This window comes from Ursus arctos, unplaced genomic scaffold, assembly GCF_023065955.2.
Source record: "Ursus arctos isolate Adak ecotype North America unplaced genomic scaffold, UrsArc2.0 scaffold_26, whole genome shotgun sequence".
Lineage (NCBI taxonomy): Eukaryota > Metazoa > Chordata > Mammalia > Carnivora > Ursidae > Ursus > Ursus arctos.
Window position 1 is genome coordinate 8331257 of NW_026622941.1, and position 18448 is coordinate 8349704.

The 18448-nt window shown below is 40.4% G+C and overlaps 2 protein-coding genes across 11 annotated transcripts in view; both read right to left on the reverse strand.

Annotated features, from left to right (window-relative positions):
• LOC113257933 (C-type lectin domain family 4 member A-like) overlaps positions 1–1710 on the reverse strand; it is a 44079-nt gene extending 42369 nt beyond the window's left edge. The window contains exon 1 of the mRNA XM_044385250.3: positions 1359–1710. Coding sequence (XP_044241185.1) covers positions 1359–1404 — 46 coding nt within the window. The 5' untranslated portion in view covers positions 1405–1710. The remainder of the gene's footprint in view (positions 1–1358) is intronic.
• The window catches only part of NECAP1 (NECAP endocytosis associated 1), a 35095-nt gene extending 17935 nt beyond the window's left edge, over positions 1–17160 (reverse strand). The window contains exons 1-10 of one of the 10 annotated variants that reach the window (XR_008955944.1): positions 16899–17033; positions 11039–11139; positions 10778–10882; positions 10013–10094; positions 9092–9200; positions 8825–9005; positions 6766–6868; positions 5325–5408; positions 3165–3303; positions 1848–2574 (exon numbers count right to left, since the gene is read on the reverse strand). Coding sequence is in view for 6 of the 10 variants with exons in the window: in XM_057303322.1 (XP_057159305.1) it covers positions 6693–6868; positions 8825–9005; positions 9092–9200; positions 10013–10094; positions 10778–10882; positions 11039–11139; positions 16899–16993 (849 nt within the window). In the remaining 4 variants the exon portion in view is untranslated. Of the gene's footprint in view, positions 1–1847; positions 2575–3163; positions 3304–4717; positions 6869–8824; positions 9006–9091; positions 9201–10012; positions 10095–10777; positions 10883–11038; positions 11140–16898 lie in introns of those variants that run through there. The other 9 variants (XR_008955945.1, XR_008955943.1, XR_006409857.2 and 6 more) reach the window with 9 other exon arrangements.
• Positions 17161–18448: the final 1288 nt, after the last annotated feature.

The following is an 18448-nucleotide window of genomic DNA, read 5'->3' on the forward strand; positions in this document are numbered from 1 at the left end:
CTCTGGAAAATTAACTCAAAATAGGTTAAAGACTTAAATGTAAGACCTGATACAGTAAAACTCTTCTAAGAAAACACAGAGGGGAAGCTCCCTGACACTGGTCTTGGCAATGATTTTTTTTTAGATACAACCTCAAGAGCAGAAGCCACAACGATAAAAATCATTAAGTGGAATTTTATCAAACTAAAAAGCTACTGCACAAGAGAAACATTTTAAAATATGAAGATGGGGCACCTGGATGGCTCATTCAGTCACACATCTGCCTTTGGGTCAGGTCATGATCTCAGGGTCCTGGGATCAAGCCCCATGTCAGGCTCCCTGTTTAGCGGGAAGTCTGCTTTTCATTCTCCCTCAGACCCTCCCCCCCTCCAAGTCCTTCTCTCTCTCTCTCTCTCTCTCTCAATAAATCCTTTTTTAAAAAATGAAGACAACCTATAGAATAGGAAAAAATATTTACGAACTATATTTGAGAAGGAGTTAATACCCAAAATAAAGAACTCCTACAACTCGGTAACAACAACAACAAAAAAAAATCAAATAAAAAATGGGCAGAGAAACTACATACATTTTTCCTAAGACATAAAACGGCCAGCAGCTCTTTTTTTCTTTTATTTACAGAGGTAAATTATGTTTATTTATAGTCACAAGCAGTCGACTGTCTCAGTGTCACTCAAGACCACAAAGATACCATTTCTACTTTACTCCATTCCAAGCCCTAGGGTGGGGCCCAGACTGGCAGGAGTGATGCTTGAGGCCCATTCACACGAAAAGATATTTAACATCACTCATCATCAGGGAAATGCAAATCAAAACCACAATGAAATATCGATTCACACCTTTTAGAATGGCTGTCGTCAAGATGACAAGAGATAACAAGTGTTGGCAAGGATGTGGAGAAAAGGGAACCCTTCTACGCTGTTGATGGAAAGACAAATTAGTACGGCACTGTTGAAAACAGTACGGAGGTCACTCAAAACACAAAAAGTAAAACTACCATATGATTCAGCAATTCCACTTCTAGGTATATGTCCAAAAGTCATGAAAATAGGATATCAAAGACATTTAAGCACTCCCATGTTTATTGCAGCATTATTCACAAAGGCCAATATAAAAACCTGTGTCCATTTATGATAAAAAAGACATGGTTTATTTATGCATATATGCAACAATGTAGATGGACCTTGAAGGGCAATGCTAAATGAGATAAATCAGAGAAAGACAAATACTATATGTTATTACTTATATATGAAATTGAAAAAAGCTAAACTCATAGAAACAAAGAGTAGATTGGTGATTACCAGAGGCTAGGGGGTGGGGGTGGAGGGGTGGTTGGGGAGACGAGGTTTAAGGGTACAAACCTGAAACCAGTAGATAAGTCAGTCCTGGAGATCTAACACACAGCATGGTGATTATGGACAATACTGCATTATAAACTTCAAAGACGTTAGAGACTAGCTCTTCATTGTTCTCACCAGAAAAAAAGAAATATCAAATAAATTTGATAAATTTGTGATGTTAGCTATAAGTGTTAGCTAACAGGGGCACCTAGGTGGCTCAGTTTGTTAAGCAACTAACTCTTGGTTTCAGCTCAAGTCATGATCTCAGGGTCGTTGAGATCAAGCCCTGCACCGAGCTCCACACTCAGCACGGAGTCTGCTCAAGATTCCTTGCCCCCCTGCCCCTGACTCACCCCTCACCTGCCGGCCATGAGCTTTCTCTTTCTAAAATAAATAAATAAAATCTTTAAAAAAAAAAAAAGGTGTTAGAACCACAACAGTGGTAATCATATTGCAATATATAAATGTATCAAATCAATCTTGTATACCCAAATATAATGTTACATATGTCAATTATATCTCAATAACATTTTCTTTTAAAAAAAAAAAAGAAAGATACTCACCTCATTTTGCCCTTACACTTACCATTTCATTGCACATTCTGATACTGAGAATTAGAATAGCCACCAAGCAGCAGTAGTAGTAGTACCATGTGCCAGGCCCTGTCCTGAGCACTTTAGAATTTTGATTTTATTGTCACAATAACCCAATAGGTAGGAACTATTATCCTCATATTGCACATGAGGAAACTAAAGCAAACAAAGGTCAACTAATTTGTCCAAAGTTAAAAAGCCAGTAAGAGACAAAGCAAAAGTTTGTACCAAGGCAATCTGTTTCCTCCCGAATCCATGCTCATAACCACTACTACACTTTCCTACCTATTAATCATCTATTTTGATGGGGGGGGGTCATTAAAATTGGTAAGTATATTCCCCAAATATTTAGTTAAGTATTTAAAGAAAGTCTTACTCTACTTCATTTTCTGCCTACCTAAACAGCAATTTTTCTACATTCCCAACAAACTTTGCATCAAATGCATGTTTAGACTACATAGATATGTCCCTGGAGTCTTTCTTTTATGTCTTTCTTTTTAAACACCTTCCCTGTCACCAGGATATCTGGGCGGTATTTCCTACAGTTGTGCAAGAGTTGCTAGAGGGAGCTCGCCCTCTAGTGGTCCCATGCTGACATGCAGCCAGATTAAGCACTCACGGAAAGTGCTTCGATGCCTTCTTTCCTATTACAGGTTCAATGGCAAAGCACACGTAAGAAAAAAGAAAATATTAAAAAGCGAGTAATCCACAATGGGTCTTAATGTATTATTGTATTTAATTGAGGGGAGGACACTATCCTCAGACTGATAAGGCAGAACATGAGCTCACTGCAGACAATTATTTTACACCTGGCTCCAATACAGGCAATTCAAGTATAGCAGAGCTTTTTAAAAAACATACTACCCCTGTATCTTGTTATCTTTCAAAAGGGGACTGAAAATGCCTACTGCAAAATCTGAAATAAATGCCAAACCATAAAATTTCTGTGAAAACAATCACAGGGCTATATACATCCTCCAGACCTAAGGGACCTGGAAGTAAAGGAAACTCTCCGTTTTTCCTTTCTTTCTCAAGAGAGTTTATGATTGATGGGGAGCTCCTGAGTAGGAGTCCTCTAGTCACAAACCATACGTATTCTCTTCATGTACAGTTAAGAGGTAATAACAGAAATGGATTTTTTAGAAGCTGGAAAATAACTAAAATATAACCAAAGTGCAATGTAATGTTAGACAGTTATAATAATCAAAATAAGACAGTAAGCTACCAAACCCACCGACAGCTGTGCTTTACAATGTTGTCTTTCTTTTCCCAGGTCATAGGGAAAGTACCAGAGTAAAATTTTTCTTCGTCACTGCTTTTGTGATCCTGAACACTTGACAGACTCTGGAGCACATAAATGAGATTTTCTGCAACTATGACAAAACATATAAAGAATACTTATTTCATGTAGAGAGGAACAACCCTGAGAATGAGTAAAAGGAACACACCCAATTTTCTGATTTCTAGTCCTTTTTCACTGAAATCACTGTTAATTGAACAAGTATTTAATGAGCACCAACTATATAGAAAGGTATACAGGAAGTACGGTGAGTAGATTAAAAATGAAGACATGGTCTTTATATTCAGAGAGTTTACAAACTAATAAGAAGGAGAATTTCAAAAGCAACCCAATCCAAACGAGATCATTTTTCAGATTGGGAGGATAGGTGACATTTCATGAAGTAGTATTTACATGAGCTTTATGAAATGGAAAGGATTTCAACAGGCAGGAAGCTTTCTAGGCAGAGGGAATTTTAGCAAGCATTCAGTGCTCATGGCACTAATGGCATCTGAAGAATGACTAGTACCCTAATTCCAGAAGCATACTATGAGTGGAAGGGAAAACAGAGTTGGGGATGAAATGGTACTATGGACTTTATTCTATAAGCAAAGGAAAATCATTAAAGACAATGAGATGGGGAAGAAAGGGCGTGAGCAGGGCTCGGTGTAGGAAGATGATTCTGGTGGCAACAGGTAAGCTGAATTGGAGCTGGAGGAAAAGAAAGCTAGAGGGAGGCCAACTGCCTAGAAGGTTATCAGAACGGAGGAAGTAGAGTAATACAAGTTCACACTACAACTGTGAAGGTAGATACAAAAGCATTAACTGAGGGGACTGAGCTAAAAAAAAAAAAAAAAAATTGTCCATATTCTTCCCCAAATAAAACCTGAGGTTTATGATACACTTCTATCAATGACAGTGACTCACCACCTCGGTCGGTAATAAAGGCCATGGTTGGGAAAGCCGTCTAGGCCCTACTCTAGGAAAGCAAATGGAGGAGGTGCATCAGAACCTCTGGAAGGAGCAGTGTGTTATTACTTTATTCACACACACACACACACACACACACACACACACACAGCAAGCACATGTATCTTTCTGATTCACCTTCTGTGAACATCACTGAATGAGAACTCCAAGATCCTTCTGGCTTCCACAGTCTATGGCTCTGACTTTTGTTCCATCTCTTAAACCGATTCCCCCCACTTATGCTGCTTATAGTTCTGGGATGTGAGAGGTGGCCTAGGTCATGAAGACAATCTGAAGCAAATGAAATGGACTATACCAGCAAATAAATAATTCATATCTGATCTCTGTAAGGATTGCTCTGTGGGTTTAGAACCATGAGGGCAGAAGTCTAACCTGAACTTAAAGGCCCTATTTCTTTCTATTACAAAGAGTAGTAGATGTAAAATGTCTGTTTATTACCTACTGGCCCATTTATATTGGGTCAGTTAAATTAAAAAGGCACTGAAATAGGCAAATTAAAAGATAAAGGACACACTACCTTTTTCCACATTTTTAATTACCATTATTGCACCAATACAGCATATGCTTTATATACATATATTTTAAATTTCAATTTTTCAGCAATTCAAATACATAATATATTATCATCTTGAGAATACAAAGAACACAACATGGAGGAAGATTGAGAAAATAGGTTCCCAGTAGTTAGTCACTAGTGATTCTACAGAACTTTCCATTTAGTGTTTTCTATTGGAATTTTAAAAGGTCCTGCCATGGCTCTGTAAGAAAAGAGCTGCCTGGAACAGGAGGCAATGAAAAAAAAATGGACCCAAAGTTAAAAAAGAGTCAGGAAGGAAATGCAGGAGAGAGAATATATTTTGAAACTAAATATAAGACTCCCTTCAGCCAGAGTGTACACGTCCAAAGAAGTGCTAAGGGAAGAAATGATATCCTCCCATTTCATCCTCAAAACTGCCCATTAACACACAAAATAGATAGTGCCCGTTCATCTAAGAAAGGGAACTCTCTTCACAGCATCGTAAAAGGAATGGTGGGGTAGAGGGAAGGGAAAGTGGTGGGAGAGCAACTTGCTTCTGAGATACACCGGGTGACGGTTTATCAAGGCCATCACTCGGGCAAACCTACCCCAGCTAGCGCCGTGGACTCTCCGACTTCCTTCACAGATGACGATGTAGGTAATAGCAGCTTTGTACTGAAGAGCTAGATGGACTGAAAAATAAATGTTTATGGAAAGGGGCCAGATACCCAGGCAGCAAGGCAATACGGGTACTGAAAGAGAGTTACATGCTTTCAACCCCTCTGCTCTACATATCCGGTTAAAAACTCTAAACCCTTCAACTTCAGGTCAAATAATGGGGCAAATACAAAGTAATGCCACACTTCAAATGCAGCAACTAGATGGAGCTGCAAGAAAGTAAACGCTTCTCTACAACATAACTTGGGAAACACGGCCCCTTGAACCTCCTTCATCCAAGAGACACCCACTGGTCAAAGATGTTGTACCATTCAGCAAACAAAAGAACAGGGAAAGTGCCACCAACAAAACCCTCTGAGCACAGGAAGAAACATGTAAACACATGAGAGGGTGACGGAGCTACACCTGGCACTGCATGTTCACTGGACAGGATAAGCCTGAAGGAGGATATGTAACACAGACCCCGGAAACAGGTCTTTCTTCATACCTATCCGTCTCAAAACTCTGAATTTGTAAACACTGAGGTCAGTCAGTCCATTTTTAGGGTCTTAGGTTAATGGAAAAGGAAATTTCAAGGTTTCTGTTTCCCCTGAAATTGCTAAATAGGGCACACAGGGTCATGAGATGATTCAGAAATAAGTTCAAGAGTTGAAAAGACGGAGAAAAATTTTACAGATGGTAGAGTTCATTTCCCCTGCAAAGAGACCTGGCCTCCTGAGCCCTGCATAGTCAGCCACAAGTATGGTAGAGCCATTATTCCCCTGCTTTAATAATGAACAGGAGATAAGAGATACTTTCTTGGCTGTACAGCAAGTAACAACATAGGGGAGTGACATAAACCAGCTTGAATGCAATGGAGAAGCTATGAAAAAGATTGTCCAGTAATTTTGGTTCTGGGGAGAGAAGGGGTTCCTAGCTTCCCTCACAGATTGGTGCCCTCAAGGTCATTTTTTCTTCAAGTCTGTCCTTAATGTCCTGCCAGTGCTATTCAGAACTGGACCCAGTTGGATGGCTGTGGTGCCTGGTTTGGAACAGAGCTGCAAGACAGGAGAACAGAGAGAAAGCCAAAGGAATTAGGATAGCTACTCCATTCTTCACATAATAGCTTCCAAGAAATTACTGCCCAGAATTTCTAAAACTGTACCTCACGGAAATTCTGCTTATCAAGGCCTGAAATATCCCACTCAAACTTCATCCTACAGCTTTCTTACCCCACCATCCCCAGCACTCCTCTACTTCCTTACCTAGAATTCCTGCCTAAGACTCTCTATGACCTGCAAATGCTCTGCTCTCCCAGGTCAAGATTTCATTTGACTGTAAGATATCCTCTGTACCTTGACTGAGAGTATGGTGGTCTCACTAGGCTCATACCTGGATGCAGTACTGAAGTCTCCCCACAAGTCATTGCTTGCAGAAACCGGAGCGGGTGCTGGTGTCGTGACGGGAGCAGGAGAATCCAAATCTAAAAGGATATCTGAATGCACAGTAAAGAGAACAGAAAAGGGAAACATAACAAAAATCTCAGAAATAAAAACTTATGCTCCCACAAAAATCTATACACAAATGTTCACTCCAGCTTTATTTGTAACAGCCAAAAACTGGAAACGACCCCAGACGTCTTTCCAGGGGTGACGGTTAAACACACTGTGGTACATCCACACCCAGCAATAAAGAAAAACTACCGATACACACAACTTGGATGAATCTCAAGGGAAGTATGCTGAGTGGAAAAAGCCAATCCTTAAAAGTTACGTACTCTATGATTCCATTTACATAACATTCATGAAGCGACAAAATAGAGATGGAGATTAGTGATTGCCTAGGGTTAGTGCGGGGGGGGGGGGGGGTATGGGGCAGGATGCAGGAGGTAGGTGTGGTTATACGCGATCCTTGTACTGATGGAGCTGTTCTGTATCCTGACCATGGTGATGGATCCAGGAACCTACACGTGATAAAAGTGCAAAGAACTAAAAACATTCACACAAATGAGAACACATAAATCTGGGGAAATCTAAATAAGATCAGTAGAAGGTATGGATGTCAATTTCCCGGTGATATTTGACTTTGATTTTGCAAATGTTACCATTTAGGGGAACTGAGTAAAGGGTACACAGGATTTCGTTGTGTTATTTTTTACAACTACATGTGAATCTACAATTACCTTAAAAAACTCAATTCAAAAAAATTAACGTAAATCTTAGACATTATCCCCAGTGCCTTCTGGAGACACTTATGAAAAAAAAAGTAGGTTATAACCTTTTACCTCAAAATTCCAGAAAGAGAAAGTTTACTCTTAGCAATCAATGATATGAATGCTCTGCATCCCCATAATACAGCAAGTTAAACTAGAGATTCTAATACCTGCTTCCCTAATCTTCGGAAAACTCCTTTCCAAGTTCTAATGTTCTCATTCTTGAAATGGAAATAACTCTATCTATTCTTTTTCCCACCAGATAGTACAGAAGAGTGAAAATGTATTCACAAACCCAGATGCTGTCTAATTTTCTCCCAACTGCCTTTGTGAAGAAACAAAAAAGATTAAAAAATAACATTTACTGAATGGCTACAATGTTCCAGGGACTGTGCTAGGTGGTGTCACATCATTTCTCCTTTACAATCTTGGGGTAATTTTAAGTCTCCGTTTTACAGATAAGATATTGAGACAGGGGTGCCTGAGTGGCTTAGTTGGTTAAGCGCCTGCCTTCAGCTCAGGTCATGATCCCAGGGTCCTGGGATTGAGCTCCACATCAGGCTCCCTGCTCAGCAGAGAGTCTGCTTCTCTCTCTCCCTCTGCCCCTCCCCCCATGCCTGCTTGCTCTCTCTTTTAAATGAAATCTTTTTTTTTTTTAAGATTTTATTTATTTATTTGACAGAAAGCGAGCGAGCGAGCACCAAGTAGAGGGAGTGGGAGGCAGAGGGAGAGGGAGAAGCAGACTCCCCACCGAGCAGAGACCTCAATGTGGGGCTCAATCCCAGGACCCCGGGATCATGACCTGAGCCAAAAGCAGACGCTTAACTAACTGAGCCACCCAGGCACCCCTTAAATAAAATCTTAAAAAAAAAAAAAAAAAAGGCTATTGAGCCAAAAAACTGTAAGTAATGTTACCAAATATATTCATATATAAAATAGCAGAGCTTTGACCAAAATCTTATTCCATCTGACTGTCAGACCTACTAGCATCTAACCAAGGTACAATGAAGAAAACAGTTTTTAATATCTACTCATTTTCTGACAAAGAACCTACCAAATACCATGACTCTCAGTTCACTAGAAAAGCTTTAATTCCTTACTAGAGGCTGCCAGCATCCCCTTGTCAGTACCAAGTGCCATTTAATAGCAAAAACATCAACACACTCCTTGGCAAGCAGGTGCTACCCAATTAAAACCTAAAATATGATGATTTCTCAAAGTTAAAAGTAATAGATTTACCAGCATCACTACCTCCATGGTTAGATTTTGGAATGGGTGGTGGAGTGACATGATTGCTGATGGCAACGGAGGACGGTGGGGGAATAGTGACTTTGCCTCCAGGTGGGGGTGGGAGCAAGCTTAGGCCCCCAGTCCCTGTAGTCTTGGGCTTAGAAGCACCTCCTTTCTTAGTTGTAATGTTCTACAAAGAGAAAACAGAGAAGATAAAGAAAAAGTCACAAGCTTATTATAGAAATATAGGGAGTGGGAGAAAGAAACCATACTTACCCCAATACTCAACTTGATGGTCTGTCCTTCCTTGAAGCCCAGATCCAACTTGGGACGATTGTTCATGTCTTGAGATTCTTTGGAAATCTCAGATTCCTGCTTTACCCACCTTCGGTAAAAGAGTAAATTATCTTAATCTGGGATTAACTGAAAGCAGAGTCTGACACACAAACATGAATGTAACTAACTTATGTGGAACAGATTCCAGAAAGTAGAGTGAGGAACATGAAGAATGAGGAAGGAAAGGAAGAAAAGCCACAAAAGAGGGTAACAGGGTTCAACAGCACTGAGGAATACGTATTTAACTTGTCCCTCCAAAGGAGGCCATTTAGCTGCCAATTCCCATCCTCCATGGTTGAGGGCTGCCCCTGAGGGATGTTAATTCCTCAGTCCTTCCAGGCTGCATACGTGTGCCAACTGAGTGGACTTCCACAATTTCGGAGTGAGGCAGAAAAGCAGAGTTATGCCTATGCCTGCCTTGAAGTAGGACGCTGACAGTACGCACGGTGCTGTGCACCACAGCTGTGCCAAAACCAGGCAGGTGGGCCGAAGAAATGTTGAAACAGGCATAAAATAGGTCAGCTACACAAAGTAACAAAACGGGCACACAACTCCCCACTTATCTCCCATACAGTCCTGCTATTATTGTATGCCTCCCTCAGCCACTTAAAAGCAAGTGCCAATTCCCCACAGACATAAGCAAAAACATCTCAAAATACTGTACAAGGCGCCAAAAACATATTCCAAGCTATAAGGAAAGGACAGAGCGGATACAAAGATAAGGTAAGGAAACAGCAAATGGGAAGATTCAAATTCATAATGAACTAGTTTATCAAATACAGAAACCAGGATGTAAAAGAGATTGTGCCCATTCAACTGAAAAGGAGCACTTCCAAAACCGTTTAACACAGTTTCACTCACTTGAAGTGATCTTGCAAGGAGACATTAAAGTCAAAGGCATCACCCCGATCTGTGAAGCCAATGCCAATGAAAGCACTACGCCCTGCGAAAGAGACAGGAATACTCAGAATAAGAAGTGTCCCTTAGGGACAATTCCACCCAGTGAAAACTAACAGTTACCTTAACTAGATCAAGGCTGTGAATGTGAAACATTTTCTCACAGTCCAGGGGTCTACACACAGAACCCAAGGGCCAAATGCTACCATCCCTTGTCTTTGTAAGTAACATTTTACTGTAACACAGATACACCAATTTGTTTACATCTTATCTATGGCTGCTTTCATACTACATCAGCAGAATTAAGTAGCTACAATAGAGAACAAAAATCTAAAATATTTACTATCTCCGAACAGAAAAAGTTTAACAACTCTGATACAGACTATGGAGAAAAGATGGAGAATGACTGCCCTAGACACAGATGATTTAAGACAGTCCCACCAAAACCTACCACAAACAATGAATGAATGGGCAATATGTGTTAATTCTTTGGTTAGCTAGACATTTTATTTATGTCTACCTATTAATCATGATGTCTTGAACTTGTGTTCACGTCTATTACAAATAACATGTTAATCCTTGTCCTTTAGCAACTATAGTTAACTACGGAGAAAGGACAGGAAAAATTTAGTAAACTGGAGTAAGATAAATGCAATGAGGACACAGTTTCATTGAAGTGCATTACCTATTTTCCTAATCTCATCCCATTCAAAATCCCAGATTCCTTACCAGTACCATCCTGGATCCGGATTACAAAGTAGCGGCTGGAATCTGTTACTGTCTCCACAGCAATACCAGGATATTGTTCTACTGGTGCCTGAGCAAAGAGCTCCCCTGACAGGTAAGAAAAAGACTTCTTTGAGCAAAGAAAGCAAAAATCTAAAACTCCAGTTAACAAGTATTTCCACTCCAGTCCCCAACTTAAATGTACTTAAAAAATGCATGAAACTTATACTAGTAATATGTTAGAGAGTCACCAGAACAGACTACCTGAAACTTTATCCTCAAGTTTGATATAAGCGATCTTCCCTTTTGAAGTGATTCGGAGGCGACCAGTCCAATCGGGCTGGTCTAATTTCCAGTCAGATGCCCTAGGATAGGAAAATAGGAAGTCTCAGGTCCATGTCTTTAATTACTAAAAACTACACAGAATCACTTGCCGTATTTCTGTTTCGCTGTCCTGGGTTGCTTATTCTTTCTTTTCTTTCTTTTTCTTTTTTTCAAATATTTAATTAATTTATTTATTTGACAGAGAGACAGCCAGCAAGAGAGGGAACACAGCAGGGGGAGTGGAAGAGGAAGAAGCAGGCTCCAGGCAGAGGAGCCTGATGCGGGGCTCGATCCCAGGACCCCAGGATCACGCCCTGAGCTGAAGGCACACACTTAATGACTAAGCCACCCAGGTGCCCCATGGGTTGCTTATTCTTTCTACCTAATTAAATAATCAATAAGAATAACTCATGATCCCCTCTACATAGATGCCTCATTATTACATATAGCCCAAAGCAAACAAATCCTTACTATGTAAGGATTATATAATAAACATCAATAAAAACATGTGAAGTAACAATATAGGCAATTTTTAAAAATTACCATGATACTATTTCCATACCGTAGATAATAATTTATATAATAGTATTTTACTGATCAGGTAACAACTCTACTAAATGAATTATACTGGGTAAGAGAAGCCTTCCCAAATCCCTAAATTCTCATCATCTTTCATTGAATTCAACCAATATTTACAGAGCGTGTATTAAGTCACAGGCACTGTTCTAGTGCTTGGGATACAGCAGTGAATGAACAAAACAAAGACTCCTACCCTTATGAGGTTTACATTATAATAGAAAACAGATAATAAAAATAAACATAAAAAATAAGCAAAATAATTAGTATCTCAGAAGATAAGTGCTAAAGTAAAAAGAAAATGCAGAGGCAGAAAAGGGAAATTGGAAGGGTAGTGGGAGAGTAAACAGGTTGCAGCGTTCAAGAAGATGGCTGCGGAGACCTTATTAACTTGGTGAAATGTGAGCAAAAATGTAAAGGAAGCAAGAAAGTTATTCATGCAGATATTGGAAGAAGGGGGCTATTCCAGGATTAGAACAATTAGTGCAAAGGTGCTGAGGTGGGAGTCCGTCTGGAACGTTTGCCCTCAAAAAAAGGAAGCCACTGCAGTGAGAATAAAATAAATTTAGAGATGAAGTGGGAGAGATAACAGAGGGCCAAATTTTATAGGCCTTGTAACAACTTTGGCTTTGACTCTGAGTGAAGGAGAAGCCATTACAGGTTTTAAGCAGAGGTGAAACATGATCTTCCTTTTATTTTGTTTTAAGAGAGTAGTTATTTTCTTAAAGACTTATTTATTTATTTGAGAGAGAAAGAGAGGGAGGGAGAGAATCTCAAGCAGAGACCCCCTGCTGAGTGTGGAGCCAGACACAGGGCTTGATCCCACGACCCTGAGATGATCACGACCTGAGCCAAAATCAAGAGCTGGATGCTTAACCTACTGAGCCTCCCGGTAGCCCAATCTTCTTTTTATTGTAAAAGGATTACTGTCTGTTGTGTGCAGAAGCAAGGTAGGGATGTAAGTGCTGAAGCATGGGAATTAGTTAAGAGACTAGCACAGTAATCTAGGAGTCATGATGGTGACTAGGAAGAGAGAGCAGCTGATGAAGTGGCTAGATTCTGGATATATTTAAAGTAAACAAGCAGGACTTTCTAATGGATTTAATATGAGGTAGAAGGAAAGAGAGAAGTCAAGGATGACTGAAGATTTTAGCCTGAGCAAAGGAGCTGCCAATAACTGAGCTAGAAAGGCTAGAGGTAGAGCATGTCTGGGAAGAAAGATCAGGAATTCAGTTTTGAATATGCAGAGTTTGAGATGTCAAACAGATTTTCACGCAAAGATACAGAGAAGGCATTTGAATATGAGTCTGGAGTTTAGGAAAGACATGTGGGCTAGAAATACCAACGTCCATGGAAACATTACAAAATACTGAATACCTACAATCTGTATGATAAATGAATTTGAATGAAATCTAAGACATTATTTAAATATGACCAATTTTACAAAGCAATGCATTTGTGATTTTGTTTTGTCAGCGTGTGGAAAAGAGAGGGCAAAGTAAAAGTTATTAATAACTCATCCTGGGACACCTGGCTGGCTCATTCAGTAGAGCATGTGACTCTCGATTTCAGGGTTGTGAGTTCAAGGCCCACCTTGGGTGCAGAGATTACTTAAAAATAAAATTGTATGGGGCGCCTGGGTGGCTCAGTCGTTAAGCGTCTGCCTTTGGCTCAGGGCGTGATCCCAGAGTCCTGGGATCTGGGATCGAGCCCGCATCGGGCCTGCCTCCTCCTCTCCCACTCCCCCTACTTGTGTTCCTTCTCTCGCTGGCTGTCTCTCTGTCAAATAAATAAATAAAGCCTTAAAAAAATAATAAAGTAAAATAAATAAAATAAAATAAAATTGTAAAAACAAAACAAAACTCCATCCCTTAGAAACCTGAAGACGAATACTTGCAAGTTAGAAAGGTAACAATAAGGTATATCTAAATAAAAATAAGTTTAACAAAATGGTAAGCAAAAGGTGGAAAGGAGAAAACGAAAATTAGCACAGGTTTTGAACAGGATTTCTAAGACAAATCTTTGTCATGTCCTCCTCTCTTGATACCCTGCCTCAAGACGCTCAAGTACTTGAATCTGATACAGACTACAACGCTCTAAAAGGGCCCTGTATTTTAATTTGTTTTAAATGAGTCATTACTTCTATCATGCCCCCATGAGCTAAACATAGTGTACTGAATATAATAGGGACAAACTTACTAGATGTGTTTCCTGGGACACGTTCCTTGCGTGTCTAGTGGCCAATATTTAACACATTCTCAGTAAGTGAATGGACATTCCCAGCAGCAGTTTCCCTCAGCCCTGAGCCTTAGTTCCTTTCCCACTCCCAAACCTGGCCTGAGGAACTCCTGGTTTTGCTGGTCTTCCGAACTGACTTCACAAATCTTCATTTACCTCAGTAAGAAATCCTTACAGCCACCATATGGAATAGGCACGAAAAGCCTATCATCTCTAAGTGAAGAACAGTAACACAGTAAGTAATAATGCCTAATTTCAAAGTCCAGCATTCTTCTAACTACATTAAAACAGACTATTAAGTTTACTATTGATTTAGCTGAGGAGGAGGGCAGTGATGAATATAAAAACAGTTTTATAGGTTGGAAAAGTATGTCTTAATCATTTATAACTTTCTTATCGACCTAAATTGTCAGTGAAAGCCTGAGAAGCAACAGCTCACACTAGGTGAATCAAAGTCATTCATTCTCTCTAATCTTATTAGTCACTCAAACCTAGTATTCCCCCTGCTTCCTAAAAAGCCCAGTTTTTCTTTAAATGGCAGCCTAAAGAAGTAGTCACGTTCATAATGTAAAATGGATTCTGTAAATAAGAAGATCAGGCAGACAAAAAGACATAAAAGTAATATTTATCAAGCATCTATTACATGACAAGCATTATACCCATTCTTATGAAAACTAAGTGAGAGGATATTGCAAGGTAAGTAGTATTATATCCATTTTTACAAATGAGGAAACCACAGTTCAAAAGAGTTAAGTGTCAGGGTGCCTGGGTTGGCCCAGTTGGTTAAGTGTCTGCCTTTGGCTCGGGTCATGATCCCAGGGTCCTGGGATCTAGCCCTGAGTCGGGCTCCCCGCTCAGTGGGGAGTCTGCTTCTCCTTCTCCCTCTGCTGCTTCCCCTGCTTGTGTGCTCTCTCATTCTCTCAAATAAATAAAATCTTTAAAGAAAAAAAAAAAGAGTTAAGTGTCTTGCCAAAAGCAAATAAATGGGAATCTCGATGCAAACTTAGTGTAGCTCTCTTCATTCACTATAGTAAGAGTGGCTAATGATAAAATGCCTTTTGGGGGATAAGAAACGTCAATAAGCATGGAAAACATAGATAAGAAAAAGAGGAAAACTGGGAAACTTTTGATGGCTCAGTGCTGTTAACAGACATAAGGATAAAAGGCTATAGATAAACTAGGAAGAGACGGCAGAGAATGCAGATGGGTGAGCGAAGGAAGGTCTTTTAAAAAAACCTTAAAGCAGAAGAAAAAGAAGAGAACCCCACTTTATGGTGTATCATATCCTTTAGGAAGTCTTAACTACTAAAGCTGGAAATCATGCGCTATTTCACCTTATTTAATAGTTCAAGCAATGCTAACTTATGTGATTAAGTGTAATCTACTAATTTCTTCCATGCTTACAGAGTGCCCACTATATGCCAGACACTGTACTAGACCCTGGTACTATAAAATTAGAAAAGACCGCAAGTTGTTCATAACTAGTCTAGAGAAACAGATCAAGCAATCAATAACAATACAGAAGGCAGAGCACTCACTCACTATGATTGAGATAAGCATAGGTGTTATGGAAACACACACAGAACATACCAAAGCCGTTCTGGAAGGGTCAAGGGGGGCTTTGCAAGGAAGGTGATGTCTCAGCTGAGTCACACATCTTACTTACCTGTAACTACCATCAAAAGGCATGTGTATTCGTATTCACAGTCAACTTGGAGTCTGACTGAAAGACTGGAGTTAGGACTACCTCTTTGCCAAAAAGTACAACCTACAGGGTCTAATACACAGGTCAGCAAGCATAAAGATACTGATTCATGATGAATGAACCTCCAGTAAGGAGGCAAAATAATGGACACAGAAGGAGGACAACAGCCAAAGTAATAATAAGTGCCAAGAGGAAAATCTTGATGGTGATGTGGGTCAGAGAACAACACTAAGAACAGGATCTTACATATTTACATGCTGCTTTACTGTTTCCTAAATTCTTTCACATTTATTATATTATTTCATTTAATCCTGCAAAAACTTCTGTGAGGTACATAACTAGAGCAGGTTTTACTATCATTAACTTCTTTTTTCCTATTTCACAGATGAGAAAACTAAGACTTGGAAAGGTTAAGAGATTGGTCCCAAATCATATAGCTGTTGTCAGGGGTAATACTCATATTTTCTTAACATGTAACCCAGTTAACATGTTAACCCTTTCCACTACCTGACTTCATGACTTCTTACAGCATCCTCAGAACCTCACCCTTATTGGATTACAAGGTGATTAGTTAGCCCTACAGAGAAAATGCTGCATTAACTCTGGAGAGAAAAAGCTATGGGAGAGGTTAAGGGGGGGATTGAAAATACTATGTAATTATCAAGAAAATGTACTAAAAAGAAACAATGGACAACCACTGGAAAACCTATAATCATAAGCTTTACCCATTAGCAAAAGAACTGAAAAGAAAGCCAAATGGTGGATGATATTTGGTAGCAAGACTGACAACAGCACAGAAGATAAACTGTATCACCTACAGAATGGCCAATACAACGACCACCCACAAAAGCGCACGGGGGTACTGGAAATGTGTATGAGAGGGTGGACGGGAGGGGATTTCGACAAGGTTCACAAACTGAAGGACGCAGGAAAAAAACGAACTAAAGGTGACTGGCAACGGAGCAGGCACAACTGGATGTGGATGATGGGGAGCAGATGGGTAACCCAGAGGGGCCCAAGGGAGGAGGGGTGGGAGGACGCAGACGGTAGTGGGTTTTTTGGTGGGTTTTTTTTTTTTTTTTTTAAGCGGCGGATAACCAGGATGGCATTCCACATTGAGGAAAGAACAGGAGGGCAGGGCGGTTAACAACGCAGGTGGGGAGGCTAGCAAGGTGACAACCCAGAGGTGGCAGTGGCAAGGGACTCGCAGCGTGCTACCCGAGGAGGAAACTGTCATCCCCGACCCGGTATGCGTGCACTGCAGTGCCTCGGGGTTAGTACCTGTAACCGCGGTTAGAGGCCCGGGGAGGAATCCGGTAGACGCTAACGTCTGGCTTCACACACAGAACAGACTCGTACTCCAACTCCGCCGCCATCTTGGCTCTGCACTCCGCGCCACCGGGGGCGGGACGTAGGGACCGGCGCGAACGCGCGGGGGTGGGAAGTTGGGCTGAGCACAACTTCCGTTTACGCTTCTTCCGCGCGATTTTAGTTTGGTTTCTGAGGTTAACCTCCGGAGATTCGGGTTGGGGAAGCCATATTGAAACCTGGAAACCGTGAAGCTGCGCAGTTCGCCATCTTGGGTAATGGCAAAACGGCCTTTCCAGAGAGTGACCCGCGTTATGGAAATCTCCATTCCCGAAAGGTGATTGGGGAAAGCGCCATCTTGCTGCTGGCAGGTACCCGCAGCGCTTAGAGAGGAAAACCGACTTGAAACCTGGAGAATTTTTTTCTGACAAAAAACACTTTTTTTTAAATGATTTTTTATTATATTATGTTAGTCACCATACAGTACATCCCCGGTTTCCGATGTAAGGCTCGATGATTCATTAGTTGCGTATAACACCCAGTGCACCATGCAATACGTGCCCTCCTTACTACCCATCACCGGTCTATCCCATTCCCCCACCCCCCTCCCCTCTGAGGCCCTCAGTTTGTTTCTCATAGTTCATAGTCTCTCATAAAAACCACTTTTTAACCATAGTTTCCCAGCAGAAAAGGAGTATCTGCCTGTTGGTAATCTCGAACCAAGTACCTACAGTAAATATACGATCCAGTCGTAGGCACGGTGGATTTTAATCCTCCAGCGTCTAAATGTTAAAAATGCCAGCCTGACTAGTTGCCTAATAGCACCTTTTAATCTCGGATTTTACAGAACAGCACCTGTTGAAAGTTTGCCGCACTTTCAGTGTGCATTCTGGTTATCTTTTTGGAAAATGTGAACATTTTAAACTCTTAAATGGGACCAACTCGATTACTGATAAATTTCGCAAAGACTAATGAGCATTATTTAATGCCCACTGTTTGCTCCAAATCCTATTGTAATGATAAATCCTACTGAACTCTTTCCATAAATATGTTTGTACACTTCACATGTAAACTTGCCATAACACTATCACTTTGAACCAATTTAATTAGCAGGGATAGATGTCAAAACCAAGTTAGGAACTGAAGTCTGTCGGAATACAATAGCAGTGGTCTGCGCCCCTTCATTATACTGACAGGTTGAAAACCTCTTTAATAATAGTCTACCTGGCAAAGTGATATTCTTAAAATTCAAAAAGACTTAACGATATATATCCCTGGCAAGGATGTGGGAAATTGGCTACTCTCATACACTGGTACTCAGAATGTACATTGATATAACATTTTGAAGGGAAATTTCTCAGAATTGATCAAAATGTTGTATATAACTTTTAATTTAGTAAAACCACTAACAGGTATTTTAGAGACATTATTTTTTTTTTAAGATTTTACTTATTTTGAGAGAGTAAGGGGGAAGAGAGTGAGCCTGAGCACACAAGGGGAGGGGCAGAGGGAGAGAGAACCTC